This window comes from Geotrypetes seraphini, chromosome 4, assembly GCF_902459505.1.
Source record: "Geotrypetes seraphini chromosome 4, aGeoSer1.1, whole genome shotgun sequence".
NCBI lineage: Eukaryota > Metazoa > Chordata > Amphibia > Gymnophiona > Dermophiidae > Geotrypetes > Geotrypetes seraphini.
Genome location: NC_047087.1, coordinates 226,346,806 through 226,367,675, shown reverse-complemented (window position 1 = coordinate 226,367,675; position 20,870 = coordinate 226,346,806). Strand labels below are relative to the sequence as shown.

At 43.8% G+C, this 20,870-nt stretch overlaps 1 protein-coding gene across 4 annotated transcripts in view; it reads right to left on the bottom strand.

The window, feature by feature from the left end:
* KCNMA1 (potassium calcium-activated channel subfamily M alpha 1) overlaps positions 1 to 20,870 on the bottom strand; it is a 1,372,671-nt gene that overhangs the window by 102,125 nt on the left and 1,249,676 nt on the right. For all 4 annotated transcript variants that reach the window (XM_033940852.1, XM_033940853.1, XM_033940854.1 and 1 more), the window contains 3 exons: positions 11,857 to 11,987; positions 5,350 to 5,544; positions 4,756 to 4,874 (listed from right to left, as the gene is read on the bottom strand). In XM_033940852.1, coding sequence (XP_033796743.1) covers positions 4,756 to 4,874; positions 5,350 to 5,544; positions 11,857 to 11,987 — 445 coding nt within the window. The remainder of the gene's footprint in view (positions 1 to 4,755; positions 4,875 to 5,349; positions 5,545 to 11,856; positions 11,988 to 20,870) is intronic.

Below are 20,870 nucleotides of genomic sequence, written 5' to 3'. Positions count from 1 at the left end.
GCCATTTACAGACTTTGGCCCTAAGTGCTATTCTTTATAAGGTGCATATCCTTTTCTGAATAGCACTTAGGAGGAAATTCTACAAAGAGCACCTAAATTTAGGCATCAGTAGGTGCCCTGTCGATGCCTAAGTAACTGAAAAATGCAGTCAAAAATGGAAGTACTGAAGCGCTTATGGACACCCAAATAAAAGGCAGCTGAAATGGCTGCTGGAATCGTGGCTAGGTAGCCACTATAGGCTGTGGAACGCCAAAGTAGGCATGGCCAATGCCCGAAGTGGCGTTAGGCTTTCTATGTTATCGATCATTCAATCCTCCTATCCAGACTACACTCTATTGGAATCCATGATGTCGCACTGACATGGTTCTTCTCCTTCTTAAACGAAAGGTCTCAGAAAGTACTATCGGAACCCTCTTTATCAGAACCAAACTCTCTCGATTACGGAGTGCCCAGGGTGCATTATTATCCCCACTCCTCTTCAATTTATATGTCAAACCAGTACTCGGCATCACAAAAAAATACCAAATCAAAATACACTTGCACACAGATGACATACAGCTCTACCTTCCCTTAGGTCAGGGGTGTCCAATGTCGGTCCTCGAGGGCCGCAGTCCAGTTGGATTTTCAGGATTTCCCCAATGAATATACATGAGGTCTATTTGCATGCACTGCTTTCATTGTATGCTAATAGATCTCATGCATATTCATTGGGGAAATCCTGAAAACCCGACTGGATTGCAGCCCTCGAGGACTGACATTGGACACCCCTGCCTTAGGTCAACACCGAGATACACAAATAAAAAAACTTCACTGCTGCCTAACAGAAATAAAAATCTGGGCTCCTTTGGGAGGATGGGCTAAATAAATAAATGAATAAATGAATAAATAAAATAAAGTGGTTACCCAGCTGCAAATCACACCAAGATATGTGGCTGAAATGTAGGCCTGGAAAACCCAGCCCTACATTTCAGCCACTTATCTTTGCCTAGATCGCAGCAGCCGATCAGAGCAGGGGAATTCCTCCTCCCCCATCAACTGAGCATCAGAGATTCCCCAAAGCCAAGATTTTTGTAATGGTTACAGAATCACAGCTTTAAGGAGTCCCTGCCACTCAGCTGATTGGAAAGGTGGGAATTCCCCTGCTACAATCGATTGAGTGGCCGTGGCAGGGAGCCTCCAAACCCCACCACAAATCATTCGGCAGGAGATTCACACTTCCTCCTCTTCCCCCCGCTAACATTTACGGCAGAGGGGATGCCCAATCCCTCCTGCTGACACCTCCTCCTAATATCCCTGGCAAGAGGGATGCCCAATCCTTCCTGCTGGCAGCTCCTGAAACAGCCCCGGCAGGAGGGATGCACAATCCCTCCTGCCGGCAACCCCAAACACCCCCATGAGAGGGCCTTAGGGATCTGTCCAATCGTAGTCTTAGGCCACTCCCAGTGCATCCCAGAATGCAATGGGAAGAAGGCCCAAGACTGTGGTTGGCCCAGGCGCCTATGGGAGGGACCTTTGGTGCCTGGGCCAATCAAGGCTTTAGGCCCCTCCCCGGTGTTGGGGAAATTAGGGGGAGGTGCTGGCAGGAGGACTGGGCATCCCTCCTGCCATGGATGTTAGCACTAGGTGCTGACAGGAAGGATTGGGTATCCCTCCTGCCGGGGATGTTAGCAGGGCAGGGGGAATGAGTGCCGGCAGGAGGGAGTGGGAATCTCTCCTGCTGGCTGACTTGCAGTGGGGTTTGGGGTTTCCCTGCCATGGCCACTCTCAGCTGATCGCGGCAGGGAAATTCACCCCTCCCCATCAGCTGAGTGGCAGAACTCCCCAAAACCATAATTCTGTGTCCAGCGCCCAAACTTGGACACTGGTTACAAAATTGCAACTTTGGGGAGTCCCTGCCGCTCGGCTGATGGGGGGGATCCACCTGTCTCGATCAGCTGCTGCGGTCTATCGGCAAAGATAAGCGGCCGAAATGTAGGCCTGGGTTTTCCGGGCCTACATTTCAGCTGCCTATCTTGGCTCGATTCTGTAACCGGCGCGCTGGAATGATTGATAGGTGATCAGCAGCTGCTTTTAAGGCGGCCACCAACTTGAGCACCAATTACAAAATCCGGCCCTTAGTACTGAATTGTTTTGGTGCCTAAGTTTCAGCGTCATTTATTGAATTCCCTCCTCAGGGATTAATTCTTTTTCGTAATATGATTTTAGTAAGTTTTTACTTCTTTCTGAAGCACATGACAAGGTAAAAGAACTCTACTTCACTGCCCAACCCAAATGGATGCAAATAGCTGCAGAGGAGGCAGGAAGCCTTTTGCAATGTAAAATACCTCAGTGGTCATTTAAGTTAGTTGACATTTTGATCCCACACAAAAAAAGGAACTTTTGTGATATTGCTTATCTGAATTTTCAAAATCTCTACAAAGTGGAACTAGGTGATATAATTTGGAAGTGTGCAGTAATATCAGAGGCAGGTCAGCAGCTTTCATCCTGCTGAGGGTGTGAGGGGAGGGGGTAGGAGTTTCATCACCCGTTGGGATTTCAGGGAGGTTGTAACCTTAGGTTTGAGTTGTATGGGAGGAGAAGATTTCAAAGGAAGCATGACATCTTCACTGGATAATCAGGTGATGGAACTGCCTATTGAAGAAAAGGATTGTGCCTTCTTTGTGATGAGCGAGAGGGTGGTGGGGCCTAAAACACAAACCTTCTGCTGATATAAGATTTGTTCCTTATTATCTTATTTGAATATTTTGCAGGTTATTTGTATACTTTTGGAACGCATGCCCAATTTAACATAAGAACATAAGCCTTACTGGGTCAGACCAATGGTCCATCAAGCCCAGTAGCTTGTTCTCAGGGTGGCCAATCCAGGTCACTAGTAACTGGCCAAAACCCAAAGAGTAGCAACATTCCATGCTATCGATCCAGGGCAAGCAGTGGCTTCCCCCATGTTGGTTGCATTCATACAAAAGTGTTAGTAGTCCTCAGTGCAAGCCCCTTTGGTATAGAATAATAGTTTAATCCATGTCAAATTATGCAATATCACATGTTGATTGCCAGGCACATCTCAAAAATTCAGTCATTGACACCCCCACTCCCCCTTTTATCAAGCTACGTAAAGTTTTTTTATTGCAGACTGCTGCGGTTAAAGCTCTGACGCTCCTTTTGACAGCGTCCCACATCGCAGGCTGCTGAACAAGATGAATTCGATGGGGTTAGGAAAGACTCTAACTGCATGGGTTAAAGATTGGCTTAGTGGCAGACTTCAGAGGGTAGTGGTTAACGGTACCCTCTCTAGAATGTCGGAGGTGACAAGCGGAGTGCCGTAGGGTTCAGTCCTTGGCCCACTCCTCTTCAACATATTCATTGGGGATCTGACTCAAGGGATTCATGGTAAGGTAACCTTATTCGCTGACGACGCCAAACTATGCAATATAGTAAACGACTACAATCTACAGGACACTATGGAGCATGACCTGCGTACATGGTTATGAAATCCGACTGACCTTTCTGAATTCCACTTCCCTGGTATTGTCCAGTCCAGGAGGACTCCTGATGCAGGCCGTGAGGCCAAAACCTGTACATGTCGGGTCGTTGAGTTACTTTGGATGAATAAAGATTTTGGATCAATCAGATGAGTTGAAAGACACTTTTTTGTGTACCTTTCTGATTGGACATTTCCACCTAGATTTGTTCCTTTGTATTTTGTGGATTTGTTTCCCCTGTTTTCTGAGCTGGGCTTCAATGCCAAGAAATGTAAGATCATGCATCTCGGTAACGGAAATCCGTGCAGAACTTACACCCTGAATGGAGAAACTTTAACCAGGACTACGGCAGAACGAGACTTAGGAGTAATCATCAGTGCTGACATGAAGGCTGCCACTCAAGTGGAGAAGGCTTCATCTAAAGCACGGCAGATGATAGGTTGTATCAAGAGAAGCTTTGTCAACAGGAAGCCTGAAGTCATGATGCCATTGTACAGAGCCATGGTGAGACCTCATCTGGAATACTGTGTGCAATTCTGGAAGCCACATTACCGTAAAGATGTGCTCAGAATTGAATCGGTTCAGCGGATGGCCACCAGGATGGTCTCGGGGCTAAAGGGTCTCCCGTACGAAGAAAGACTGAGCAATTTGCAGCTCTACACTCTCGAAGAGCGTAGGGAGAGGGGAGACATGATTGAGACATTTAAGTACATCACAGGACGGGTCGAGGTGGAAGATGATATCTTTCTTCTCAAGGGACCCTCGACCACAAGAGGACATTCGCTCAAACTCAGGGGAGGGAAGTTTCGTGGAGACGCCAGGAAGTACTTCTTCACGGAGAGAGTGATTGAGCATTGGAACAAGCTTCCAGTGCAGGTGGTCGAGGCACGCAGCATCCCAGACTTCAAGAACAAATGGGATACCTATGTGGGATCCCTACGAGGGTCATGCCAAGGGATAGGGTCACTAGGGTATGGACTTGAATGAGCGGGTCAGTAGAGTGACAGTATAATTGCAATTATACTTTAGGGGGTCAGTAGACTTAAGAGGGTGGGTAAATAGTGTGGGCAGACTTGATGGGCTGTAGCCCTTATCTGCCATCATCTTTCTATGTTTCTAAGAGCTTTTACCGCAGTGGTCTGCAATAAAACACCCTTACACTGCTTGATAAAGGGGGGGTTAACTTCTTTAAGACCAATCTACAGAATATAATTAATGAAACTGAACACTTCTCTTAAGCCACCTCAAAGATATGGAAAAATCTGTGCAAACATACCGTTTAGTGCATTGGCTTGGTGTACTTAAATGTGCATCCCTCAATCGATAAATTCCAAAGCATAGCATATTGTAAGTTTTTAATGCTTTACAATACAGATCTCCATAGCAGCCTCCATCCTGGGAAAGAATAATGGAAAATATAGTAGACCTCACCAATAGTGATTCTTGTTTTTTTATGACATCATACAGAACACAATGATATTGTGACTTTATTTAATTTGCATTGAAACAAACAAAATTCTATGCAAATCTCTCATCTTCCATTGGAAAATTAAAGCTTGCAAATGGAGTAATTTAAATTTACCGAAGCAACACACTAAAGCATACCTTTGCAAGTGAAACTTTTTTTGTGTGTGCACTCTGTGTCTTTGCCAAACAGAAATAAGGAAGCTGATATTATAAAGCACTTAAGCAGTCGGTGACAGTGTCACTTGCATATGAGCCCTGGCCCACTTTATGTATATATTTATGGCTTGAGGTTCCTTATTATTCTGCTAGTCTCTTGGTGAGTGCCATAGATTTAAGTCATCTTTTCTTATTTTTTTTCAGGATATTGAATATAAGAATTCTATTTCTTTAATCCTGAACCTACCCCAAGGTCAGCAAAAGGCCCATCATAGAGAGCTAACTGAGCGACTCGACACCTGTCTCTGTTTGCAAGCGTCTGGGGTGTGCTATAACCTCCTCTTAGTGCATTCTCTTCGGCAATCAGTGCTTCTAGCTCCGGTGTGGCTCCTCCAGTCACTAACGTCCGTATCAGTGTGAGGATATTGTCATTGAAGTATGTCTGCGGAGATAAAAGCAAACTCTTTAAGCAAACACCATTAAAGTCACAACTGGAGACATCCAAATTACAACTTTTCTGGCTTTCTGCTGTTTCAACTTCAGACCTGTCTCTTCAAATGATTTTCTACCAAAAGCAAAAAGACAGTGGCTCCCAATTATTCTATTTTCTTCTATTCCATTAGGTTCCCACACTTACTCTATTCTTTTTTCAAACACAAATTCAGGCTGATTTTTATTAAAGAACAAAAATGTGAATGATTTATGTTTCCTATAATTGGTATTAGTACTGATGCAATGACTGCTTCCTTTCGAGTTGCTTTCATGTCTAATAATGGGCTTTAGGACATGTAATTGTAAAATTCAGACCGCATTTAAAGCTTACATGGGATAGATTGCCTTTTATACTTGTCACCAATTCGTTTGGGAGCTGCCTTTGTGCTGAGAAATGTCATTACTTATTACTGTGGTTGGATTCTAACAGTCCAGCCAATGTATTGTACTAAACATCTTATTATAAGACTTGACAGGGTTAAGAAAGAGGCACGTATCAATTAAACATTATGATTTAATTCCAGAGAAATGTATGATGAGTATGAGATCCCAGCGACCCTTTGAAAAAAACTACAGGGTACCACAGAAGTCTAGTTTACTGGGGAATTTGTCCATCATGCTGGCATTCTGCCAGTAGCCACAGACTGGCAGATAAGACACATTAAGAAGAATGACAGTCTGGTTCAGTTAAAAGTATATTGGCTGAGTTAAAAAAATACTCAGTTAAATACTTGCAATCTACTAAACAACTTATGCTGTAAAGCACGTAGGCCCGAATTCTCTAAAAAGCGGCTGCCAATCATATGTCAATCATATGACAATGCTGTATAGAGAATCGTACCTCCACGAAAGATAGGCACCGGAATTGTAGGCCAAGGTTTTCCAGGCCTACATTTCCGTTGCCTAAATCTGTGCCTTAAATTGTGCTTACTGAGGTGCCTTAGGCCGCCTAACACCACTTCCAGCATTAAGCAGGGTTACCAAACATCCGGATTTCCCCGGACATGTCCTCCTTTTGAGGACACATCTGGGGGTCCCGGATGGCTTTTCAAAACCTGGCACTTTGTCCGGGTTTCGAAAAGCCTCCTCAAATCGCGTCAGGCAGGGAGGAAATCCGCACGTGCACAGATTATCTCCCTTCCCGACAAGAGCAGGCAGCGGGGGGAAGGGCTAGGGTGGGCCGGGGGGCCGGGATTAGTGCGTTACAGGGTGGGGGATGGGTGGAACTGGTGGGGCATGCGGGGGTCCGGATTTTCCGATTGGAAACTCTGGCAACCCTAGCATTAAGTGGCCTAAAGTTCCTATGTAGGTGCAATTCCAGCGCCAATATTTAAAGCGCCGATAGGTGCCTTGAAATTCAGCTAAAAATGTCATTTGAATGAAGTTTTTAACTGGGACCCTACCAGTGCTTTAAAAAAATTGATACCTGTTAAAGAATCTGGGCCATAGGCATTAGCCCTTCCAACTCTGGTACCCTCTGCCTTTAAAAGCCCTTACACATAAGAGGAGGCTTAAGGAGAGAGATAGAGAAATCATCAGAGACCCCATGGCTTCCTTTTTCATTTTGCTGGCACTTAAAATAAAAATTCTTTCAGAGTGTAGACAGAGGAAGGGGGTAACAAATTGGTAATTAAAGCCACCCAGCATGGCAATATGAACAAACAATTCTCTTTCCATTAAAAATATAGTCCAAGAACAAAATTTTGCCCATCAGTGGATCCAGCAAATCCTTTCTAAACAAAACTGTTGAAACTAAGGGTCTTTTATATTGTGCTTGACTGATATCTTTTTAAATAAATCCCCTTTAGAGAGTTCAGATTCTTCCTTGAAGTGATCATCTTTTCTTAGGATCAAAACTAAATTTTGCCATCCTTACCAATGCTCTCTGAGCTAGCTGGTTAGAAAAATGTCTAAGGGTGATAGACAGGTGGTACAGTATGGGGCTTATTATCAAAAAAGATGGATGTCCAAAACGCCAAAGTGGACAATCTCAAAACAGATTTTCTACACTTCTTTCTGGTCGTTCTGGGGCAAATTCTATAAACGGCATCCCGATTGTAGGCGGTGGTAGGCAACCTACTGCTGTCTAACCAGCCAATCAGGACACATGGTTTTTTTTAAAAAACATCCTGAAGCAGGCTGCCTACATTGTTTGCATATTTGCAAGCCTAGGAAGGCACGTAGGGCCACCTAAGCTCACCCAAAGCTAGGCGTAGGCTTGGTTCACCTGGACGTGGCTTTAGGTGTGCTTAGGGTCATGATAGGCACCTGAAATATAGACTAGCAAAATGCTGGCCTACATTTAAAATAGACGTGGCAGCTGAACCGACTGCGGCAAAGGAATCTCCCTGCCGCGATCAGTTTATGGCAATGGCAGGAACTTGTCCCCCCATGAAGACTACCAGCAGAAGAGATGCCCAGTCCCTCTTGCCAGCACCCCGAAGTTCCCCCCAAATATCTGTTGCAGGAAGAGTGCCCAGTTCCTCCTGCTGCAGCCCCCAAGACATCCCCCGGCAGGAGGGATGCCCAGTCTCTGCTTCCAGAACCGCCTCTTGAAAAGAATATCGGCAGGAGTGATGTCCAGTCCCTTCTGCCGGAACCCCCCTTGAGAAGAACATCGGCATGAGGGATGCCCAGTCCCTCCTGATGGAACATCCCCCCCTCAAAAAGAACATCAGCAGGAGGAATGCCCAGTCCCTCCTGACGGAAAACCCCTCCTCGAAAAGAACATCGGCAGAAGGGATGTCTAGTCCCTCCTGACAGACCCCCCCCCACTCAAAAAGAACATTGGCAGAAGGGATGCCCAGTCCCTCTTCTAGACTCCCCCCTACTGAAAAGAACATCGGCAGGAAGGATGCCCCGTCCCTCCTGCCAGAACCTCCCCCTCCCCCCTCTAAAAGAATATCGTCAGGATGGATGCCCAGTCCTTCCTGCTGGAACACCCCCCTCTAAAAGAACATCGACAGGAGGGATGCCCATTCCCTCTTGCCAGAACCCCACCTTCCAGTTTTGTCAAATCCATAAAATTTCACTTTTTGATTAAATTAATTACAACTTATTTAACACTAGCTAATGCTTAATTTCAAGTAAACGATCCCTTAATTTTACCAGTTGACTATCCCAAACAGATGCTAGTGGAATATATAACTGGATATCATCGGCATGCTAATGAATATGCATTCCATATTTAAAAGAAGTATGACTTGGTTGTACATAAAGGTTGAAATGTAATGGTGATAATAAGGCACCCTGAGATACACCATACTTCGTTGAGGCCTCCTTGGGCTCCTTTTTTAGTATCTATACACCATACTTCAAAATTTTTGATTTGGATATCAGGACACACTCTGGAATCAATGCTCCAAAAAAAGATCTTCTAAACCAATGTAGAGCAACATCACAAACCCTTATTTCCATTAGTCTAGATAACAAGATTGCATGATCAAGTATATCAAAGGCAACACTCAGGTCCAATAATATCAATAAACCTCATCCCTTCTATCTAAATACTTACAACAATCATCAACAATATCTGATAAAAGTGTTTCTGTACTGTGAAACATCCTAAAACCAGACTGAAACTCAGAAAGGTCACCATGTTTTTCTACAAAATCAAGAATCTGAGTCAGAACCGCATTTTCCAAAACAGATAAAAATGGCAAATTTTGACAGTAGCCTATAATTACATGAAAGCTAGAATCCAATGAAGATTTTTTTTCCAAAATGAGCTTAACCACCGCAGTCTTCCAAGCTTTAGGCACTATTTCTAATCACAAGGAATCATTAATAAAAGGCGAAACAGACTCAAACATAACATCTTTCACATCCAATACATAGAGGGGCATTTCCAATAGGACATCTAAGTCCGTGTTTAGACATTTTGGAAAGATGGCCAGATCTCCAGCAAAGAAACTATTCATTTTCAAAACTGCAAGATGTCTATCTTTTTTTTTAAAAAAAAATATAACTTATCTAGCTGTTTTGGCCCTTAGTACGTCTATCTTTTTTGGCCATTCTCAAATATAAAGATGTTACATGAAAACCCCTAACCCTGTTTAGAGTGCTGCTGCCAATGCTGCTGGAGGGAGGTTTATCAGTCATCGTGCGGTGGGAGGGTCGGCGGGGTTCGAATGGGAGGGAGAGATAGGAAGATTAACGGGAGTACGGCTGTGCCGGGGGGGGGGGGGGAGGGTGATGGTGCTGCTGTCGGCAAATCCAGCGAGGGTGAGGGAGATGGGCTAGTTATGGAGAGAAATGCCCGGACTGCGAGGACCCAAATGGACCTAAAGTACCGCACCGGTGGGCCCCCCTGACCATTTTTTGCCCCAGGCCCGTGCCTACTGGGCCTACCCTTTAATATGGCCCTGGCCAGCACCAGCTGATTGCCTCCAGGATGTGCCTCTCATGGCGAGAGGTACATCCTGTAGGCATTCAGCTGGCACTGGTGCCTCTCCTCCTCCTCTCCATGCCTTTTCTTTTTCAGCACCCACCCACTGGTGTCTCAGGGTCCTGTCATGTCGACATCTACGCATGCGCTGAGGCCCTACAGACAGGGCCCTGAGTCACCAGTCGGTGGGTGCTGAAAAAGAAAAGGCATGGAGAACAGGAGAGATGCCAGGATGGAGGAGAGGCACCTGCACCAACTAAATGCCTACAGGACGTGCCTGATGACATCATCAGTGATGCGGCAGAGGGAATCACTGACGGGAAAAGGCCACAAAGCAGGGTATTTAGAGTTCTGTTGCTAACGCTGCTGGAGGGAGGTTTGTCGGTCGTCTCACTGTAATCTTTTTATTGGACTAATTTTAATACATTTTTTTTACTAACATTTAGAGACCAAAACCCCCTTTCTCAGTTCAGGACAGTAAAACGTAACAGCAGTATACTATATTGACCTGAAGAAGGAGGCTATGGCCCCTGAAAGTTAATTGAAAAAAATGGATTAGTCCAATAAAATGGTATATTCTTATTTTCAATTTTTGTTTTATTTCTATTTGTTAATTTGTAAAGTGGTGATTTTTTGTCAGTTTCTTCAAATTTACATCTGTTATATTTATATTTTGCAGAGTTTTAGTGGGCTATGTGTCATTGTTTCTGAGGTGTTTCACTGTATGCAGTTTGGCTTCTTGGTGGTTCAGTTTAACCTTTATCTACATATTTCTATTTTTAGTTTGTGATTACTTATTCCATACTGGGTGAAGGTGTATTTGTGTTTTGTGTATATGAAAGATGTGGTTTTCTGTTAGCGCTGACTAGCCTTGTTTGGCGAAATGAATTGGGCATGGTTCTTGGGCGCACCTTGAATAAACCTGATCTGAATCTCCTTATTTTCTGCTGATCTTATTTTGTTCCATGTTGGATTCTTTAGTGGACTGCTTGCCTTGTTGTTTCGTATTAGAAGAGTTACAGATTTTGTTGTTTATACATACATATGGGTTACAGTTGGTCGACATAGAGTGAGGCAGTTGAGAGGAGTTGCAAACTTGATTATTAATATAGACTTATATTTCGGATAGTATTACTGCTTTACAAATATTTGAACACTTTTATATATGCATGGAAAGGGTTCAGAGTTAAAGTCCTGGGTAAGCAGGTGGGAAGGGAAGGAAGGGGGATTTGTTCAGAGATGTTTGGGAGTTGCATAGAAGAAAAACTGTGCACTGGTATGATAATCTTTGTTTGTTTTGAATTTAAAAAAATACAAGTGGAAATAAAGAAGTAAATAAGAAAACAGATAAATGGGGGAGGGTCATGGGCGGGTAGGGGATGGGGGATGGTCAGGGAAGGGAGGGCCCAGTATACTTGTGTGCCTCTAGGGGCCCTCGAAGAATTAATCCTGCCCTGGCACCTCTCCTCCTCCCCAGCATCTGGCGGCACACCTGAAATCTCGTGAGGCACACAGTTTGCGATACACTGCACTAGGGTAAGCAATTGATTTCCTTGCTCTGTATAACTAGAAGACCTGCTCTAGACCCAAATCCCATCCATGTTTATAGCGATTGAGTATAAGTTGTGGAAATTTTCTTTAAAAACTGCTTGTGCAATCAGCACTCACTACTAATTGCATAACAGCTTGTGAATATTGGGCCCAAGATTATCACCATGGAGCATCAGAACTTCTTATCAAATAAAAAAAAGCAGCAAAACAAATGACCCCAGGTAAATCAGACCAACAATGTTAGCCTAGGACCATGTTCAGAAGATCCTACAGTAGCCAGAAAATTGCATCACAAGTCCATATAGTATTGGTGTTTTTACTTACGGCACTCATTAAGGAGTCCAGCACACTGACAGCAAATGCTGTTCCACATGCAAATGGTTGGGTGAGGTACAGTTCGGTGTCTGGGTCATCATCGTCATCTTGGTCCAAGAACTGAACATTGGAGTCATTCACTAGAATCACATAACACTAGTTAGTTGAAAGCATATTACACTGAATAAGGAACAGAAATGTTTTGTTATTGTATTCTTACCTAAATCATCTACTATTTCCTACTAGTTCCAGATAGGGATATCAATATAAATTAAACTGATATTGGCACAGTCTTGGCCTAGGAGCTCAAGATCTAAATAGATTTTAGAGCTTTCTATGGCACTGCCAGCTGTCTGGTTAACCAACAGTGAAAACTGACCTTGCTGAAACCTCCAAGCAAAATGTTTCTAATATATATTTAAATGGCTTTATTACTCTAAAAAAAGGACTTTTTCAAAAATTATATTATATTCTGTATGTTGCAGGTAGGCCTGTTCTATGACATAAGGGTCTGATCTGCTTAGTTTATAACCTACAGTAAGAGAAAAGGTGCCACCTTGGGTTTTTTTGAATCCTGCTTGATTTTCGGTTCCCCTGATGAAGCAATTGTGAAACAGGGGCCCTGTTGGGAATCCGATGGTTTGGAGCTTGGATTTTTTAATTTGGAGATAGCAGCATTTTGACCGCAAGGAATTGGAAACGTCATCTAAGCACTTTGAACTGTGCCAACCTGCCATCCTTGCTATGTGCTGATTGTTAAGAGGACTATCTACAATTCTACAGTATATAAAGATAAGTTTTTCTGACATATTTATTTTACAGATACTGGTTGCATGATGTTGAAATATTGACCAATGACATAAGAATAAGAATGGGAGTTTTTCTGACCAAGGATGTACCTCCTACTTCAAAAATTTTTTGGTGTTAGGTTAGTCCTTTGGATATTATTATTGATATATCCCTTGGGGACACTGAGGTCTTTCCTTCATCAGTTCTGGCTGTTGGTTGATAGTCCCTGCATAAATACTTTTTGATTTTTGAATGTTCTTTTACCCCCATTTTACAAAAGTGTGGCGTGGCTTTTAGCGCCAGCAGCAGCGGTAACTGCTCGGATGCTCATACGAATTCTATAAGCATCTGAGCTGTTACCACCAGGGCCAGCGCTAAAAACCGTGATACGCTTTTGTAAAAGGGGAGGTTAGTTAGGTATTTTTAGATGTATTCTTCACATGAGCTTACAATTATAGTGTTAGCAGCTTTTAACATGCTTTCAAAAACATTATTATGCAAATTTGGCCATTGAAGTCAATCTGCGGATATTGTGCAAGGTACCTACTGAAACAAATAATTATTTGTGAAAAAGTGCAGAGTATAAAGCAGAGAGAGATAAGGGTTTTACTGGTAATCAAAAATCTTCAGAAAAGTTGCTGCAGACTATAAAGTTATGGTCAATTTACCTACAGTTTTAATGAAAGGTCTGTTATATATTACTACAAGCTGTAAAGAATTCTGGATGGCATTCAGCCCGCAGTGGTCAGCATTAATGAGACCCAGATATTCAGTGCTGGCCCCTATCCAGAAATAATCATTGAATGTCTGGGTACAAGGTAACATAAGAACATAAGAAGTTGCCTCCGCTGGATCAGACCAGGGGTCCATCGCGCCCAGCAGTCCACTCCCGCGGCGGCCCATCAGGTCCATGACCTGTAAGTGATCCTTTGTCTAAAACCTTTCATTCCCCATTTTTCTTCTACCTATACCCTTCCATAATCCTATCTCTACCTCTATCTATATCCCTCAATCCCCATATCTTTCAGGAACTTGTCTAATCCCTCTTTGAATCCCCTTAATGTACTCTGTCCTATCACATCCTCCGGAAGCGCATTCCAGGTGTCTATCACCCTCTGAGTGAAGAAAAATTTCCTAGCATTGGTTCTAAACCTGTCCCTTTTCAATTTCTCCGAGTGCCCCCTTGTTCTTGTAGTTCCCAATAGGCTGAAGAATCTGTCCCTTTCCACCTTCTCTAAGCCCTTCATGATCTTGTAAGTCTCTATCATGTCTCCTCTGGGTCTCTGCTTCTCCAGGGTGAAGAGCCCCAGCCTTTCTAGCCTGTCTGCGTATGAAAGGTTTTCCATACCTTTTATCATTTTTGTCACTCTTCTCTGAACCCTCTCAAGTATCTCCATGTCCTTCTTTAGGTACGGCGACCAATATTGGACACAGTATTCCAGATGCGGGTGCACCATCGCGCGATACAGCGGCATGACTTCCTTCGTTCTGGTTGTAATACCCTTCTTAATAATACCCAACATTCTGTTTGCTTTCTTTGAGGCTGCTGCGCATTGTGCTGTTGACTTCATTGTTGTGTCCACCAGCACACCCAAGTCCTTTTCAAGGTTACTTGCCTCTAGTACTAATCCCCCCATTTGGTAGCTGAACATCGGGTTCTTTTTCCCTATATGCATGACCTTGCATTTCCCTACATTGAAGTTCATTTGCCATTTATTCGCTCATTCTTCCAGTTTGTTCAGGTCTCTTTGTAGGTCCTCACATTCTTCCACAGTTCTAACCCTGCTACAGAGTTTAGTGTCATCCGCAAATTTTATAACTTCACACTTCTTCCCCATCAGGAATTACCCAGGTACTGCCAATATTAATAGGTGATACCCGGATAAGTTTCCAAGTTTATTTAATACTTAATATCCCACTTAATGTGGCATATGTAAGTGGCTTACAATTTATACTAAAAATCCAGTTAACTTAGGACAGCCTTTTGGTGGGGGCTCTAAGTTAACCATGTGTCACTGAATATCAATGGTTCCCAGATAACTCCTGGCTCCATGCAGACTCCATCCCTATACTGCCCCAACACTAGCTGGATAGCACTGACTTAGACAAACCTGGATTTTCAGGACACAGTTTGAATAAGTGTGGGACTTTTTCAGGTATGAGCTACTCCTACAGGGACAATTCCCTTTGAAAATCAGCCCTCTTAAGTTAAAGCTTAGTGTGCGCTAATGCTAAATGCTTTACACTTCCCCTTCCGCATTCGCGGTGATAGGGGAATGGCAAGGCAGCGAATAGAGAAAAACCATGAATATATTTTCATATGTTATTCGTGGTTTTTCTGTAAAAAACAAAAAAACCCCGCGAATAACCTGACCTGTTCCAGTGAAGAAAGTGCAGCTGGGAGCAGTGATTTTTTTCTGTGCCTTCGATCAAAAAACCGCGAATAACCGAAACTGCAGACCGTGAAACCATGAATATGGAGGGGTAAGTGTATATCCTATTTTATACCTGTGAGTCCCATGGTGCTTAGCGCGCACTAATGTCCATTAGCACATGTTAAACTTTAGCAAAAAGGGCCCCTAGACAACAGATCATTAATTCCTTAAAAATGTCCTGTTTCATTAACTGCAGAATGTTCATGCCAACTGCTTCTCTTAAAAAAAACCAAAACTGATGGACTATAGGATACTATTACTACTACCACTTTTTTTCTAAAGCCTAACTAGGCATATACAGCACTGTAGAGGCACATATAAGCGACAATTCCTGTGCCACAGACCTTGCCATCTAGTCAATACAAACTTACATAATAAGCAAACCAATATTAATTTGGCAATTCCTAAAAATCTGATCTGGTGGTTGCTTTCAAGGACCGTCAGCGAATAATACGTCTCTAGAAAAACATATTATAGAGAAGTAGTCAAGATATAAAATCAGTCTAAAAGGTGAATTTTTAGTCAGGATTTGAATATAACCAGAGAGAGAGCATGATGCCCTGACTCAGGAAATCTGTTCCAGACAAATAGCACAACAAAGCTGAAAGTGCTTGGAACTTGAAGATCTTTTATTTTTCCATTCACTCCATAGAATGGCTGCTTGACAGTCAGACCTCAATGGTCAATATTATTTTTATGTTTTTTTTCCTTTGCCATAATGTCTGGTTTTGATGTATCAAGCTATCAGCTGGATTTGGAATGTCCCAGATGATCATAATCTCTTCATTTTCCACCCTCTTTGTGAAGAAGTATTTTCTGAGGATACTTCTGAATCTATCCCCTTTTACTTTCATTCTATGCCCCCTTATTCCAGAGTTTCCTTTCAACTGATAGAGACTTTTCACTTGTGCATTTATGCCATGTAGATATTTAAATGTCTCTATCATATCTCCCCTCTCCCATCTTTCCTCCAAAGTAAGAGGGCCATTCAAAAAGTATCAGACCTTAATTTTTCTTGTGTAAACAAATAAAGCTTGGGAGGCATGGTTTGGTGCATGCATGTAGGCAACCCTAATGCACATGCTTGATTTTTTGTCTCGTCTAAAGAAGCTGTCAGTTGCCGGCAGACCGCCGATGAGTGAGGAAGTGTAAGTGAGCGCCGATGGATTTTTGTTTTTGACAAAATGACAAAAAAAGTTGAACACTACTGCATTAAATTTTGTGTACAGCTTGGCGATTCCCAAGTGGAAATGATCCACAAGATTCAATAGGCCTTCGGGGACGAAACAATGGGCACCACACAGATAAAGGAGTTGGACAACTGCTTAAGAGATGGCCGCACATCAGTGGAAAGTGAAGCACGATCTGGTAGGTCCTCAACATCCAGAAATTAGATCATCATTGACTAAGTGAGGACCCTGGTGATGCAGGATCATTGAATCACGATCAGAGAACTTGCAGATGAGGTGAGCATCAGCATTGGATCGGTTCATTCCATTTTGACTGAGGATTTGGGCTTCAGGAGAATTTCAGCGAAGTTCGTGCCAAAGCTGTAACGATCGAGCAGAAGAAACTCCATTTGGTGATCGCATAGGAAATGCTGGAGACAGTGAACAGTGATCCCAACTTCCTCAGCACAGTGATCACTGGTGATGAGTCCTGGGTTTATGGGTATGACCCAGAAACCAAGATGATGTCATCACAATGGAAGCATTCAGCATCCCCAAGGCCAAAAAAAGCAAGGCAGGTCCGCAGCAATGTCAAAGTCATGCTGACCGTCTTCTTTGACTCCAGTGGCATGGTTCATCACGCACCACATGGCACAACCATCACGCACCACACAGCACAACCATCATGCATGCACGGCACAACCATCACGCATCACACAGCACAACCATCACCAAGGGGTACTACAAAGAAGTTCTGTGTTGCCTTTGTAACACTGTGAGATGCAAACGGCCAGACCTGTGGGCAGCGGGCAATTGGCATCTTCATCACGATAACGCACCTGCCCATTCTTCACATTTGATACGGAGTTTCATGGCCAAACACAACACATCTGTGATTCCTCCGGCTCCCTACTCTCCTGAAATAGCACACTGTGACTTCTGGCTTTTCCCCAAGCTGAAAATGCCCCTGAAAGGGACCAGATTTCAGTCAAGAGAAGACATCATGCAGAATGCGATGGACCAGTTGCGAGCAATCTCAAAAGAGGCGTTTCAGCGCTGCTTCCGACAGTGGCAAAACCATTGGAAGAAGAGTGTAGCAGACCAAGGGGACTACTTTGAAGGAAATTAGTATAAGATTGTTGTATCTGAATATGAGTATTTTTTAAAATAAAGGCCTGATACTTTTTGAACGACCCTCGTATATACAGTATATATTGAGATAAGAACATAAGAACATAAGAAATGCCTTCACCGGATCAGACCGAGGTCCATCAAGTCCGGCGATCCGCTCACGCGGCGGCCCATTTAGGTTCTCTATTATGAAAACCTGATCTTGAAATTTGTCCCTGTAAGCCTTATGGCAAAACCATGCACCATTTTAATAGTATTGCTCTGGACTAACTTAATCCCATTCATATCTTTTTGAAGGTGTGGTCTCCAGAATTGTATACAGTATACTAAATGAGGTCTTACCAGAGTCATACAGGGACATCAATATCTCCTTTTTCTACTGGTCATTCCTCTCCCTGTGCACCTAAACCTCCTTCTAGATTTCACTGTTGCCTTTTCAACCTGTTTGGCTAGCTTAGGACCATCACAATCACACCCAAGTCCTGTTCCTCTTTCATGCATAAGAGTTCTTCACCCCCTAAACAATACCTTTTCCTCAGGTTTTTGTGACCTTGCATTACTTAGCATTAAATCTTAGATGCCAAATTCTGGACCATTCCTCAAGTTTTGCTAGGTCCTTCCTCATGTTATCCACACCATCAGGGATATCATCTGCAAGAATGCAAATCTTACCAATCAGCCCTTCAGCAATATCACTTACAAAAATGTTAATAAGAACAGGCCCAAGAACTCAGGGGCAGCTCAGGGCAATGTGCTGTCTGAGGTGAGGGATGAGCTGGTGCATACCCCCTCCCGAGCATCCAAAATAGGGGTGGTGCATGGGCTTCCCCAACTATTAGGCAAGACTGGCCAGCTGAACATGGCAGCAGCTTCTTTGACTGGGTGACAGGGAAGCTGGATATTGGGGAGTCCCTGGACATCGTGTACCTGGACTTTAGCAAAGCATTCGATAGCGTACCACACCGCAGGTTACTGAGCAAGATGAGTTCTATAGGAATAGGTGACACATTGACGAAATGGGTTGGGAGCTGGCTTGGAGGTAGGCTCCAAAGGGTGGTGGTGAACGGCACCCCCTCTGAAATGACGGAGGTGATTAGTGGAGTACCACAGGGCTCAGTCTTGGGCCCAATCCTATTCAACATCTTTATAAGAGACTTGGCAGAAGGGCTTCGAGGTAAAATAACATTATTCGCCGATGACGCCAAACTGAGTAATGTAGTGGGCAAATGCACAACAGACGAAGATTCAATGCCCGACAACATGATGCACGACCTACTCCTACTGGAGCAATGGTCTAGGACATGGCAACTCAACTTCAATGCCAAAAAATGCAAAGTTATGCACCTGGGCAGTCAGAATCCATGCAAGTCTTATACCCTTAATGGCGAGATCCTAGCAAAAACGGTAGCAGAACGAGACTTGGGGGTAATCGTCAGTGAGGACATGAAGTCTGCCAATCAAGTGGAGCAGGCTTCGTCCAAGGCAAGACAAATCATGGGCTGCATACGAAGGGGTTTCGTTAGTCGTAAGGCGGAAGTCATTATGCCATTGTATAGATCCATGGTGAGGCCCCACCTGGAATACTGTGTGCAATTCTGGAGGCCGCATTATCGCAAGGATGTGCTGAGACTGGAGTTGGTGCAAAGAATGGCCACCCGGATGGTCTCGGGACTCAAGGATCTTCCATACGAAAAACGGCTTGACAAATTACAGCTATACTCGCTCGAGGAGCGCAGAGAGAGGGGAGACATGATCGAGACGTTCAAGTATCTTACGGGCCGCATCGAGGCGGAGGAAGATATCTTCTTTTTCAAGGGTCCCACGACAACAAGAGGGCATCCATTGAAAATCAGGGGCGGGAAACTACGAGGTGACACCAGGAAATTCTTTTTCGCTGAAAGAGTGGTTGATCGCTGGAATAGTCTTCCACTACAGGTGATTGAGGCCAGCAGCGTGCCTGATTTTAAGGCCAAATGGGATCGGCACATGGGATCTATTCACAGGGCAAAGGTAGGGGAGGGACATTAGGGTGGGCAGACTAGATGGGCCGTGGGCCCTTATCTGCCGTCTATTTCTATGTTTCTATGTTTCTATGTTTCTATGTTTCTTCTTAGAGGGTAGTAGCTACAGTAACACAGTAAATGACAGCAGAGCCTCACACACCACTCATTTTAGTCCCAGGTCATCCATGTTTAAAGCATAACAACAGATCTTGCCAGATATACTCAAAGAACCTGATTTTCATGTTATCTTACCAGTAGCAAAACAAAGCTCTCCATTACCTGGCATATTGTGAAATACAAAACCTGAAAAGGGGCTCCATATTTTGTACCAAATACAGTACAAAGACATCTACAATTAAAATTTGCCAATGCTAACATATTTCAATTCATAAATTCCAAATAAAACACTTTATTCTTCCTTTGTTTTCTGGACAGTTTTATGTTGGTTCCAGTTACTTGTTTGCTTTGCTGTCTTTCCTCTGTTTCCAGAAGCTGTTGTCTCTTTTTCAATTCTCCTCTCTCCTCCTGCCTCGTTCCCTCAGTATGGGGTAAATTCTGTGAAGCAGCTGAGAATCGCAGACTGGCGTACTATACAGAATCATGCATTCCCTAATGGACAAACTCCTAACCCCACCTAACCACCCTGATTCTCTAACCGGCACCCATGTCACAGACACCAGTTAGAGAATCACTCGTGATCTCTTGCCATCATCTGATCGCAGCAAGGAAATCTCCCTGCCATGATCAGCTGAGTGGCTGTGGAAGGGAAACCCAAAGTCAGCTCGCAGGAGGGATGCCCACTCCCTCCCGCTGCCACCCCAGAACCCCCTGACAAATCCCCCTGCAGGAGGAATTCCAACTCCCTCCTGCTTCTGCCACCCCTCTGGAACTTATCCCTACCCAGTGACACCCCCTCTCCAGAGACAACACCTGCCCTAACCAGTAGACCCCCCCACACACACACACACCCCGTACCTTTTAAGGTAAAAATCCAGCAGGAGGGATGCATGTACTCTCCGGCTGGTGGGCCGCCACTCCAAAATGTATGTATTTATTTATTCAGTTTTATATCCTATCCTCCCCAGAGAGCTCAGAATAGGCTACAATTTAACATTCAGTGTTACAAAATTATATTACATAAGGTTACAATTTAACATTGCATGGGGTTACAATTTTACAATCATGATGTGCAGTTTGAGAAACCTGTCTAATATAATCTAAACACGTGGTGGGGCATAATCGAAAGGGACATCTAAGTCCGTTTATGTCCATCTCGCAAGCCGTTCAATGTTAAAGAGTCCAAGACACATTTTTGAAAGATATGTCCAACTTTTTTTTTACTTTCGAAAATTGTCTAATTATACTTCCTGACGATCTGATCGTCCAAGCCACTAAATCGTCCATCTATATACCACATTTCCGTCCAACTTTCTGTCCAACTCCAAAATGCCTAGAATAAGCCCTGTTGGACGTGGGAGGGGTCTGCAAAGTGATGG